The sequence below is a fragment of the Neolamprologus multifasciatus genome, chromosome 15 (genome assembly GCF_963576455.1).
Source record: "Neolamprologus multifasciatus chromosome 15, fNeoMul1.2, whole genome shotgun sequence".
Lineage (NCBI taxonomy): Eukaryota > Metazoa > Chordata > Actinopteri > Cichliformes > Cichlidae > Neolamprologus > Neolamprologus multifasciatus.
In genome coordinates, this window is record NC_140453.1 from 34,832,078 (window position 1) to 34,845,152 (window position 13,075).

Here is a 13,075-nt window from a genome sequence, read left to right on the forward strand (position 1 = left end):
GGAAAAAAAGTACGAGAGAGGGTGAGAGAAAGAAAGAAAAAGAAAAAAAAAACACGGAGCCGGCTCCCGTCGTTCACGTCAAAGACCCGACTCTAAGAGCCATTTCGACCGACCCATCACTAGTGGAGGGACAGTAACTGTGTGTATATGTAAGCATTTAAACACTGCAGAGAGTACAATTAACAGTAACAGTATTGTAGAAATTCATTTCACCGAAACAATAACGTGGCGCACACTGTGACGTCAAAAAAGGCACACATCTTTGATGCTGCGTTTTCTCAGTTTTTCTGTCCACACATAAATGCAAAAACGGAGTTTTAGAAAATATCCACCCTGGCCGGAGTTTTTAGAAATCTCCATTTTCAGTGACCGAAAACGCCGTTTACGTGTGGATGAAAGGTGCAAACGCATAGAAAAATCTGCGTTTTCAAAAATACCCGGGTACGTGTGGACATAGCCTTATACTCCGGAGCCAGAAACGGTGATGTCCGAGGATTACTGAAGGCAGCATTCACACCTGTAGTCAATCAGCTGATTGGGCGGTTCCAGTGAGGAGCATCTTCGATATCCTCCGTCCTACTTTCTCAGATTTGTGTGGATTCCTTTGCAGATGCCAACATGAAGCTCTCGGGAATCCTGGCTGTGCTTTTGCTCGTCTATACTGAACGGAGCGGTTTCGGGATGTGTCATCCCAAACCGGCCTGTCGCTACCCTCCCTCACAGTGGTGTAGGTCCCTGGAAATAGCGATAGAATGCAGGGTAAGTCTGACCACACTGGGGGTCATCTATGCTCCTACTCCTACTATTTAAGAAGTTTATTACATTTTTATACATTATTCGTGTGCTTTTACTCAGCAGAATGTAAAATGGTCCTCTCAGTATGAAAGCGTCTTCTTAATGTAAACACTTTAAAGCAAAGGACTAGCAGGAAAACAAGAGGAAATGTTTAATATTGCTACTGTGCACCCAAATGGTATCATTCATCACTGTTGTACCTATAGAGGACAGTTTTTGTGGAGCTGAAAGTTTCCCTGGTCTGGACATTAATAAGAGTCATGCCTCAGAAATTCAACACCAGAGGTTGTTCATGTGACTGACAGAGCAGCTTGAGGTCAAATCATGCAAACACCTAATCAGTTTAGAGAAAACAGAGTCTGGAGGAGGAGATGAATGTGTAGTGACGCTTCCTTAGACCATTTTGAGCTTTGTGTCTTTCATTAATGTTAATCATTGTCCTTCCTCTTTATTTCAATAATGTAGAAAATGCTCAGAGCACCGAAGAGCTATTCTTTTCAGTTTTCCAATGATTGTGTTTTAAACTTAAATTTGCAAAACGGTTCAAGTCACATTTGTTACTTTTTAAAAATTAATCCTTGTACATGGTACAAGTCATGGAAATGTTCTTCAGCACTGAACTTGTATGTGAGCGTGTTTGATGAGCTTCAGAAAAGTGTTTTCTGTAAATGTAAATCATGTAAGCAGTTATGAAAAGCACTTTTTAATTGTCTTAATTCTTACTGAAATGGGATGACATCAACTCTGTTGTTTTGTAGGTGGAGAAACAGTGTATGGAGGTTAATGCTACCAGGCCAAACCAGGCTGTCCCTGTAGTATCTGTCACACTGTACTATGAGAGTCTATGTCCAGACTGCAGAGAATTTATCACTCAGCAGCTTTTCCCCACCTGGACAATGCTGCAGGACATCATGGCTGTCACACTGGTGCCCTATGGGAATGCTAAGGTCCATCAGTCCTTCCTCTGTTGATGCATGCAGCATTCAAAAACAAAGAGGATGTTTCACCTGAATAAACCTGGGCTTTGTTTCTCTTGTAGGAGCTTCGCTCAGCAAACTCTCCCTTCACCTGTCAGCACGGAGAGCCTGAATGCAGAGGAAACATGATCGAGGTTTGAACAGCTTAAGCTTTAAATGTGTTTTTTGTTTTGTTTTTTTCTGCCGGGTCTTCTAGACTGATTGATCTCTTCCTCAGGCCTGCATCCTCCATTTAACCGAACACTCTCTTGCATTTCACATCATCTACTGCATGGAGTCATCTGCAGATGTTCTGAGCGCTGCACAGTCTGTGAGTAACTTCAGAAAAAAATGTTTATTTAATATAAGGGTTGTTTTTCATTTCCAGTAATCACAACTGTTACTGTGATAGCTGAGCCTGAACAGCCAGCACAGGCCATCAAGAAAATAACCCCCCTGCTGACCTGATTCACGTCCTCGGGAAAACTTGTTTCTTAATGAGTTTATGGTCTCAATCCCTGGTTTCAAGTCTTATTGTATACAGTGTGATGTTCACTCTGATGCTGATTAAATAAAAACAACAAATGAAAGGAGAAAAGGACGGCCTACTCTGTAACTGAGGAGTGCAACAGTCCCTGACATCAAAAAGCAAAAATGGCAATCACAAATGCTCTGCTCAAATTCTGAATGGACCGATGGGTGACATCACATTCGCTATGTCATTGTCATTTCTGTTTTCTTTTTTCTTTTCTCAGTGTCTCCGGCTGTATGCTCCCTCTATGCCCTGGTCCAGAGTTGACTCATGTGTCAAAGGAGATCTGGGATACCAGCTGATGCGTGCCAACGCTCTTATGACCAGAGCCCTGAACCCTGCACACACACATGTGCCCTGGATCACCTTCAATGGGGTAAAACACAAGCTGAGATTTGTTTAACATACTGAGAGCTCTATCTGCTTCTGATTTTAAAAAGCTAGAATTTGAAATTAATTCTGAGCTGCAGAGAATATGAACTAACTCGTGTTTTCAGACAAGGCTTGTGCATCTTTCTGCACTTCTAGTTTCTACAGTTATTCAGATTACACCAAATCTGTAAGAGCTAAAGTGAAAAGATCTTAACATTTTTTTTCTTTTAAAAGTACAAAAATCATGTAGTCCCTATCAGCTGCTTAAACTCTTAACTGATATGACTAAGCTGAAATTATTACTGTGAACAGAGTTGTAAGTTTAAAATTCATAATTTGCATTCAAAGTTTAAAAAGGATAACTTGGATAATCAAATATTTCAAGCGAATTTAATACCTTTTGTGGGGTTCACAGAAGGAAATGCTGGGACTAAGTGCTGTCCTTATTACAGGAATACACAGAAGAGAATGAAGACAAAGCAATGTCGTCCCTTTTCCAACTGGTTTGTCATCTCTACAAGGTGAGTAGATGTATTTGTGAATGAAGTGCTTTGATTCAAACACAAAACTCTAGCGTCTGACTTTTTGTGCATGTTTCTGCCTCTACAGGGGGTGAAACCTCCAGCCTGCACTGGAGCTCCGGTGCGGCTCGACAGAAGCTTCTGCTGAACATGAAAAATAAAGTTATATGTCAGTCCTACAGGCAAACAGCCAAATGTGACACGTTAAATTAGCCATACTAATGTTTAGTTTGTTTCAGTGTTGTCATTAATACTATGAAAATGTAAGCATATAGAGTATTATAACTTTCTTGTGTAACAGAGCAGATAACTAAGTTGTCTCTTAATTCAAATATGTTTTATAATAACAAATGCAGCCAAACACAAAATAAAAATTTCCATATAATTTATTGGCATTTTCCACTTAAAACACCCTGAACTCCCGAGACTCTTTTGGCTTAAAATGCGAAACAAAAATAGATTTAATTTCTCTGGCAAAAACATCGGAGTGGCAGGTGGATACATACTTGTGAAGTATACTTGATTTTTAGGCTCCAGAACATAAAATCAGACATCCTATGTTACAGTACTTTGTATTGACAGACACATCTGAAGAATAAATATCTCTATAGAAGTTTGCACGACACAGAGGCTGAAAGAACAAGACTGCATGGACGTGGGTGGAGGCGGTGTCAGTGCAACACGGTCTCCGTGTAGAAGCGGGAACGCTCCCGCTCACCGACACAGATGGCGCTGTATGGCACTGACGTCTTCCTGCAAAGAGCCACGGTGCTGAGTTTAACCTGCTGTAACTCCTCAGACTGTTCAGTGCTGAGCAAATTACACCTGCTGTCAGAAAACTGTTGCTGTATATCTACTTAAAGTATCACACAGGATAAAAATGAGCTTTTAATTTGTTTTTTGTTACAATAAGAGAAAATAATGACTAACTGGAAACACATTTGTTGTGCCACATCTGAGAAAAATCAGTTTAAATTTTTGAATGTGTTTTTACATTTTTGGATGATTATTCTTTAATTAAATGTAGTACAAATATAATAAACTTTTTTGGGGGGGGTAAAACCATTGTTTTTGCTCTTTGTGTTCTTTGATAATGTAGCCACGTGAACATGGCTACACTATGCAAACATGTAACTAAAATAGGTTTTCTCCTCATAGAAAGCTGTTTGACTGGATCAAAACCAACCAGTGCTAAAGGATCTTAACTCATGGCTGACAAACCACAAACCAACTTTTGACACTATACATGTTTTTTGATGATGTAACAAAAAACAGACGTTTAAAATGCAGTGTTTTGAAAATGTTTGCTCTTCAGGGTGATGCTCAAAGGCTTTGAGGTTCACTGGCTTACATTCAGCCTGTTACACTCTAGATAATTAATAAAACTAGCCAAATGCAGACACTTCTGTCATACGAAGGCATCTGTGGTCAGCTGGATACTGATATCTAAATATGCTAATGAGTAAAAATTACTGTAAAAACTGAACTGCTCTGATTACAATGTAGAACTGTTTAATAGGAGACATTTTTAATATGACATATCTACTCACAATTATTTTTATTAGACCTTTAAACTGTCTTTAAATCTGGAGCCTTTGAAAAAAAATCTTCTTTTGCACACTTTGTAAACGTTCTCAAAAAATGTAAGTCTGGCAACAGTTTTCCCACTTTCCTCTTTCTCCACGGAAAAGTGAATGGAACAACAGTCTGAGGATCAGCATTTCAAAATCATCACAGTGGTCCTTTAGCACAAGCCTCAAAACGTTTAACCACGTAAGGCTGATCAATAAAGCTTACTAGCTGAAATAATGAAATACTGTTGGACTAGTGTTTTCTACTACTGCCTGACTGGGAAGTGCATCGTATGTTGCGTAGTGCTTGCTTACTTCCCGGTCTTTCTACCTCAGTGACAGCGATAAACACTGTTCTAGGCTGAATGTGTACTTGGTACAGAAAGACAATGAAACACCTGAAACTACACACATCCTCGAGTCTCAGCTATCTGATTAGGAAAGAACTGAACAGACGGATCCAAAGCTGCACAAAATCTATTGAATCGTTTGCCTTAAATACTGTTAACGTGTATCATTTGTAAAAACTAACACTATAAAGTTAATGACTTTGATACAATCATCAGGTTAAAATCTCTAGTGTAAAAATGTACAGCATTGTAGGCTGGCAGGTGTTTGTGTGTTGTCAACACTTGTGGCACACATTTATCCCAGTCGAGCACTATCTACCAAATAAGAGCTGATGGAGCACAGTCTGTTTAGGATGAACTACAGGTGACTTGTTTCTGCCACCCGAGCTCTCTCTGATCTCTACATCAGTATCTGTCGGCAGGGTAGGAAAACACACCGCTGGGATTTTAGAATTCAAAGATCCTCGTTGGTTTTTTTATGGAAAATAAAGCAATTTAGAAGCAGCATCTTTAGTTCAGATGTGTAAACATGTTTTACTTTTGACTGAGGTTTGAAGGTTTGTGTGTCGAAACAACATTTTACCATTAAAGGATAAGGCTGGCATTTTTTACATTTTCTAAAATACCTACAAAAACAAAATCAACAGCAAGGGCCTCTTTTATAAAGTGCTCTGAGCTCAAGTATGACTTAATCAAACAGGTGTCAAAGCCTGTGATGAACTACGCTGATGGTTTGTCTTCCCCGCTCTGTTCAGATCAGATGGTTGATGGCTCAGGTGCCCTCAACATCTAGACTTATAGCATGGCTGAAGCTTTTAAATTTCCATCTATCAGCCATTATAAATGCACACACTGATAGTTTGTCAAACATCCAAGTGGCTTCCTTGGATGGAAGTTAACAGGATGCTCGGAGAGTTTTGGGAATTCTATCTGATCTGAAAGACATGATGAATACACGTGTTACAGAAGTAATATAGTAGATTACTTGTTACTTTTACAAGAAACAAGCAGTAAATCTTAAATTTCCCTGGACATGAGCACAGATCTCCTCAATAATCTCACTAATCTCTTATAAGCACTACACAAATGTTGGTTTTAAAAACAAAACAAAACATTTGAATGAGCATAGATGTTCACAGAGCTTCAAAACAGTAGTAGCTGTAGCTGCTGATTTTAATTGTAGCAGTACAGACAGAAATAATGTGACTGCATGAATAGTGTTTCCCAACAAACATGTGGGAGCCTTTAAAAAATGAACAGTTTCTTTGTTGGACACATTTTCATCAGGATGGTAGAAATAGGATTGAATGAAAACTGACTAAATTATAATTAGGGAGCATGCGCATCTATGGAACATCTATAGAACAGATGCCACACAATACTTTGTTATAGCAGTGGTTCATTGTTTGCTGATTATTAAAAAAAAGAAGGTTTTTGCCAGCATTATTCTTTTATAAGAACAAATTCAGTTTGGGTCAGAGGTGGGAGGCTGAGTTTTATATTTCACCTACAGTTGTTGGAGTTTGCACACCTTTGGACTGTCTCAAAACAAACAGATGCAGTCCTAGAATTCCGATATTATCTGACCGGTAGATGAATAGGAACTTTATTATTGTTGCACGCCATCAAATCCTTTGTTGAGACGCTAGTTTGTGAAAGCTGGTTAGTTTCCCGCCCTGCCTTCTGGTACCTTTAGTCAAATGCTTTGTACTGTGTTTTTGTGATCAGCAGGCCTACAGTGGGTGAAGCCCTTTTTTTGTGACTGAACAGAAGAGCTGAAATGGCCGAGACAGTAAAGTGCTACTGCGGACTGGAGGCACCCTGATTTAAAAAACCGAACAAAACAAATGCTTTTTAAGCACTTAACCACAGACGAGATCAGCTAATGTACAACAAGGAACAGGTCGAAAATCAAAACAGAACAATGACATCATTAAAAGTCATTACAGGTACAAAATAAAATAAAGCTTAAACTAATTATACAGGTGGTGTCTTATAGTATCAACAGGTGAGACTGGGGTAAAGTCTTCTTCAGTGTTCAGTTTCTGTGGTGCTACAAGCTGGTTTAAGTATGTAAGTTGCCAAATTGTATATTAAAGGGTTTTGATTAAATGTAGAGACACACCATGGGTTAAAGTCTCATTTGTCCGGCTTGGAGGTAAATCAAACTGGAAAGACTGTTTGGGGTGGTGGTTAGGTTAGGGGGTACCCAGTACATCTGTGCTACATTAGATTTATGTTTCTCTTCATACCCTGAGGTTAAGGTCCACCGATTTTTCTCATTTACATCCCGTATTTGGTAAAATGATTCATCTCTCACATCATTCTTAAAGAAATCAGACTCACTTAATCCAACGAGGACTCAATAATTTTATACCTTAAACTGAAACTATGGTGCAAAATAATTTCCAAGACCCTGTCACACCACTGCGGTCCTCATTCGCTGCTCGCGTTCAAATGTCACAGTTATTTTGAAGGAAGACATTTCCTTTACCTTGTTACCTCTTGTTAGAGTACAGGCCTCAGCTTCGTTCTTCTTCCCAGAATAAACGCAGCAGTTTCGTTTTCTTTGTTTCTGTCTGGGACTCTCCAAACTGAAGCTATAACAAACCAGGATGGCCTATCAGGCACCCAAAGATAGGCAAAAACTATTCTCCCTGCTGAAAAACGAAACCTAAAACAGAGGGGGAACATTCCTCTGTTCTCCAGAGTGGGTGTCTCCAGTGTAAAGGGACTGTGGTGATTTTACAGACATTATTGGTAAAGGCTTGCCCTGCCTCCATCGACATACATCCAGCACCCGTGTCTCTCAGGCAGGGCAGGTTGTGCTGGTCATTATGTGCCCAAACGCAGGCAGGCCACTCCGTCGCCCTCCTGGCTCAGTTCTCTGTCCGTGTCGGCACCTTCCCGCCCTGGGGAGACTGGCGCTCTTTGAGGGCTGGGGCTCCGCACCGACATGGCAGCCAGGTTCAAGGTCCGAGATGGGTGAGGCGAAGGGGGACGGTACCTGCCGCTGCTGCTGCTGCGGGGGTCTGGAGAAAGAGATGGGGAGGAGGAGTCTCGGTGCCTCTCCGCAGCAGACTGAGACTCATTCTCTATGGGGCTCTCAAGGTCAGAATCTGCCTCCTCCTCTTCTTCCTCCTCTTCCTCCAGTGTTAATTCAAACTGGAACTTGTCCCCTCCTCCTCCTCCAGAAGGAATGGGTGCCCCTGCTCCCAAAGCTGCTGGTCCCACCTCAGCCTGGTGCTCTTCTGGGGTGGAAGGCGAGGGGCTGCGGGGGATCATGCTCTGGTACCACTCCCTGTTGTCCTCCAGTGTGTCCAGGATGTCCTGAGCGTCGGGGTGCACTAAGTCGGCCCAGGTCTCCCACAGCGGGTGCACAATGAAGTCAATGAAGCTCACCTGGTTATGATAGTAATGTTAACAATAATACAACAGCAAACGTGACAGGAGTGCGATACATAAAGGACAAACAGGATCACGTTTGCAGAGTAAATACTGGAGAGGTGGTTTCAGGACATGTAGGAAGAATAACAAACTGTGCAAAAGTCTTGAGCCACTCCCCATTTTTTTTTAAATATTTTGCCTGGAAAAATGGGAAATATGTGCAGCAATTTAAAGAAATATTTTTAAATATACATAGAAATGAAGTATATGAGGCAGAAACAGCTGAACAATCAGTGAGGATTGCTTGCTGCTTCAGTAACGTTGGAGGCCAATCCATGACTGATAGTGTTCGATTATGTGTTTTTTTAATCCAGGTGTGCTTTTACTGCATTGGCAGTGTGTTTGGGATCTTTGTCATGCTCAAAAAGAAAACCGGTGCCATTTAGACACTTTCCAGATGGTGCTGCATGATGGATCAAAATCCAACTTTACTTTTCTGTGGTCATAATTCGATCAATGCTGACAAGAGCCTCCATTGTGTTTTACAGATATTCACTGTGGCACTTTCTCTCATTTTCAGTCCTGTTCTTATGTAGTTCCCTTCGTTTCTCCTGTTTTGGCTTCCCTTCATTGGCTTCCTGTTAAATCTAGAATTGAATTCAAAATCCTGCTCCTCACATACAAGGTCTTAAATAATCAGGCCCCATCTTATCTTAATGACCTTGTAGTACCATATCACCCTCTTAGAGCACTTCGCTCTCGCTCTGCAGGCCTACTTGTTGTTCCTAGAGTATTTAAAAGTAGAATGGGAGGGAGAGCCTTCAGTTTTCAGGCCCCTCTTCTGTGGAACCAGCTTCCAGTTTGGATTCGGGAGACAGACACTATCTCTACTTTTAAGATTAGGCTTCAAACTTTCCTTTTTGCTAAAGCATATAGTTAGGGCTGGACCAGGTGACCCTGAATCCTCCCTTAGTTATGCTGCAATAGATGTAGGCTGCCGGGGGATTCCCATGATGCATTGAGTTTTTCCTTTCCAGTCACCTTTCTCGCTCACTATGTGTTAATAGACCTCTCTGTGTTGAATCATATCTGTTATTAATCTCTGTCTCTCTTCCACAGCATGTCTTTATCCTGTCTTCCTTCTCTCACCCCAACCGGTCGCAGCAGATGGCCGCCCCTCCCTGAGCCTGGTTCTGCCGGAGGTTTCTTCCTGTTAAAAGAGAGTTTTTCCTTCCCACTGTCGCCAAAGTGCTTGCTCATAGGGGGTCATATGATTGTTGGGTTTTTCTCTGTATCTATGAAGCGCCTTGAGGCGACTTTTGTTGTGATTTGGCGCTATATAAATAAAATTGAATTGAATTGAATTGAAGTTAAGAATGGCTTCTTGACAGCCACTCTTCCACTGCATCAGCTCTAGAGCCAGATGCATTGCACAGCATTCATCTGAAAAAGTCAGGTTCAGGGCCCGAACTGAAAGTGAGTGAAAAAGCATCCAAATGTCTAAAGAAAAACTTTGAAAGACTTTCAGAAATCCCGGAGAACTTTTGCTCAAGAGCACTTTAAAAGGATTATAATAAAGTTTGCCTCCTTGGAAACAAAACACAAGGAAATGAGGGGTGGCTAAAGACATGCACAGCACTGTACTTTTAGATTCAACCTATGAAGGCGTATATATTAGCTCATTGCTTATTGTATTGCAATTATGTATGGAAGCATTATGTAGACAGGTTATTATGAGACTAAAACATCTGTTAACTTTGCCATCTGTCAGCACCTGACTCTTTTCTATGGAGGCGTTGTGTTTGTCACACATGGGGCTGATCTCCATGCCTCTATCCCGCTCCCTGTCTCCCTGGGTGAAACGCTCCTTCATGATGCGGTCCGTCCACTGGCGGTAAAGCTCCAGCGGTTTGGTTGGATTGCTCAAATCTGCACAATGGACCATGTTCTGCAGAACCTGGAAGAGAAAAACTCAGTCAGATGTGGTGTGTCATGCTGGGCAATGTTAGAGATGCAATGCGATCTCAACTGTAAAAATAATCCAGAAAAGAATTCAGTTTGAAAAACATTTTGAGCTTTGGCAACAGTCACTCATAAAGCTAAGAAAGTCAATGTTACTTACTGGGGGGTTAAATCTGTCTATTCAGAGCAGCAGTCACTGCTGACAGTAAAAACTACTGTTTATTCAAACAAACTGCATTTTGTATGTGCTGTCAAGGAGGTGGGGTATTTATTACCTCTTTTTTTACAATTAAAAAAATTTAAAATTACACAATTTATTATTTAGAAACAAGATGAACACAGAACACAACAATACAGATGTTCATATATTGGGCTGAGAGGGTAAATACCCAACTTTATTCTTTATTACTATGATCAAAACCTTTTACTTCCATCAGAACCTCAATACTCAGCAAAACTGTACAGATGTTATGACTTATCTGTCCAGTAGGTGGCAGCACCTTCACACAGACTGCCTGGTTTAACGTGCAAGCTGTACAGCTGTGCACAGGTCAAAATGGAAACGTGCTGACACCAGTGTCTTCGAGCCACTGCATAGTTTTCATCTGTCACATTGAGCAATTTTAGTACCAAAATCCTTTTTATTAAAGACCTAATGGTGAAATGTACAGAAACAACTCTCTTCTGCTCATTGCACTGAATGGACAAATGGTTTGCACACGTATATAATTGAAAAAAAAATGTATAGAGATATGTATAATAATTATTTTTAAACATATATATACTATTAAAGTGTTATGCCAGCAGGAGTTGCTCTAACCTGGATACGGTCAGAGTAGTTGTCTAGTAGAAGGACTCCCAAACTTGTGACTTTCTTGGTCTCCACCATTGTCTTCATGTCTGCCAAAAAGTTCATGTGTTTGGACATATCTGTGGCCAGCACCTACAGAGGACAACAACCACACAAACACACACAATGCATTACAATTGTAAGGGTCTCATGCTCAACCTAAAGATGACTTCCTTGTGATTACAAGGAAAAGGAAGGATAGGAAGTGCAGGAAGTGAAGTGTTGTCTTACAGTGCCTGGGTTACAAAATGTAATGCTGACAAAGCAAATGCACACAGGCTGTTATCATCTATCAGATTCACTGCAGCAGTCCTGAGCAACACCTGATCTGTGTGTGTGTGTGTGTCTGTGTGTGTACCATGTTTAAATATCTTTGTGGGGACCAGAAATTTGAATGTTACTATGTTTGTGGGGGTTAGAGTGAGCGGCTAGGAATAGCATTATGTCAATGTGATGTGCAACAGCAAATATTATGTTTCTGAGTTCAGCTCACAACCTTCTGCTTTTCTTTGTTCCGTCCAGTTGTAGATGCAAAAAAAGGAAGCTGCAATTTTGTTCTCAGGAAAAATATATTACCAACACGACTTTTCAGTGTATCAGCAAGCATTGACAAGACAAACAAAAAACTGAACTGAAAAGATCACATTTCAAAGGGACAGTATAACTAATGTTATAATATAAATTGTATAAAAAGGGCAGCGCTCTCACCATGTCAATCACCATCTTGCGGAGAGAGTCTCTCTGTTTCTTGCTGAGGTTTTGGAAGATGTCACAGTTTTCCTCCTGCAGCAGTTTGAAGCCCACAGCGAGATGGTGGTTTTCCAAAACTGACGCGTCATTATACATCAGCGCCAGCTCTGAACCTGGAGAAACGGAGGTAGAAATCCATAAAAACAAAAAACAAAACACCTTGAAGATAATTCTACTTTATTTAGCTTGATGTAAATCGGAGCTCACAGCAACCCACTGGGAATTAAATCATGTGTCACAGTGTGCAAATATAATAACCTGACCTGGCATCATTTCTATGTATTACTATGTATTTTAAAGAGTGGAAAAGTTAAGGAAACATGTTAAAATATTTTGGCTGTAATTATTATTGATTTTAATCTGTAAATTTTAAATTTTTTTATTTTAGCTAATTTTCAACTTTAATGTATTTACATCGTCAATTATTAATCTAAACTATTATTAATGATAACGACTGAACAAAGCTGCTAAAATAAATGTGCAGATTACGGAGATCCATATAGATTAAAATAGACATATTAAAATAAAGGAAATAACCCTTTAATGCATAGTGGTCACTACAGTGGACAGCTATTCAAAGGCTGTGTTCTTGTATTTGTGTCAGTGTTGATGGTACACTTGCACATAAACCACTACAGTGGACACTGATGTGTCACTCCATACCAAAATACATAAGTCAAAACATATGTTGTCCACCTAAGTGGACATGTAAAAAAAACTCTTTAAAAAGTACATGTTTAGTAAAACATGTACATGTTTTGTACATGTAAAGTACAAAGTTCAAAAATCTTTTTTTCATGTCTAAAGATGAATAAAAATACTGATTGAGGTTGTCATAATTCATGCACCAAAGGTTTAAAGGAACAAAAATAACAGAAATTAATAAAAATCAATAGAAAACCCGTGGCGTGTATTTGTATGAGAAAGTGGAATAGTGACACACAGGTACGCATATTGTTTTAGAGTTAACTCAGATCAGTCTGCCTCCACCGTTTGATAAATCTATCATCCTGAGGTCTCGGGGAATAT

The 13,075-nt window shown here is 40.2% G+C and overlaps 2 protein-coding genes across 9 annotated transcripts in view; one reads left to right on the plus strand and one right to left on the minus strand.

The window, feature by feature from the left end:
• Positions 1–618: 618 nt before the first annotated feature.
• ifi30b (IFI30 lysosomal thiol reductase b) lies at positions 619–8,669 on the plus strand. The gene is made up of 7 exons (XM_085132001.1): positions 619–759; positions 1,554–1,742; positions 1,835–1,906; positions 1,990–2,082; positions 2,507–2,659; positions 3,108–3,176; positions 3,265–8,669. The coding sequence occupies exons 1-7, from the start codon at positions 619–621 to the stop codon at positions 3,322–3,324; spliced, it is 777 nt and encodes a 258-aa protein (XP_084988127.1). The 3' UTR covers positions 3,325–8,669.
• LOC146502550 (3',5'-cyclic-AMP phosphodiesterase 4C-like) overlaps positions 3,548–13,075 on the minus strand; it is an 85,374-nt gene continuing 75,846 nt past the window's right edge. For all 8 annotated transcript variants that reach the window (XM_085131983.1, XM_085131981.1, XM_085131980.1 and 5 more), the window contains 4 exons: positions 12,005–12,159; positions 11,267–11,389; positions 10,259–10,441; positions 3,548–8,499 (listed from right to left, as the gene is read on the minus strand). In XM_085131983.1, the coding sequence (XP_084988109.1) occupies positions 7,933–8,499; positions 10,259–10,441; positions 11,267–11,389; positions 12,005–12,159 (1,028 nt within the window). In that variant the 3' untranslated portion in view covers positions 3,548–7,932. The remainder of the gene's footprint in view (positions 8,500–10,258; positions 10,442–11,266; positions 11,390–12,004; positions 12,160–13,075) is intronic.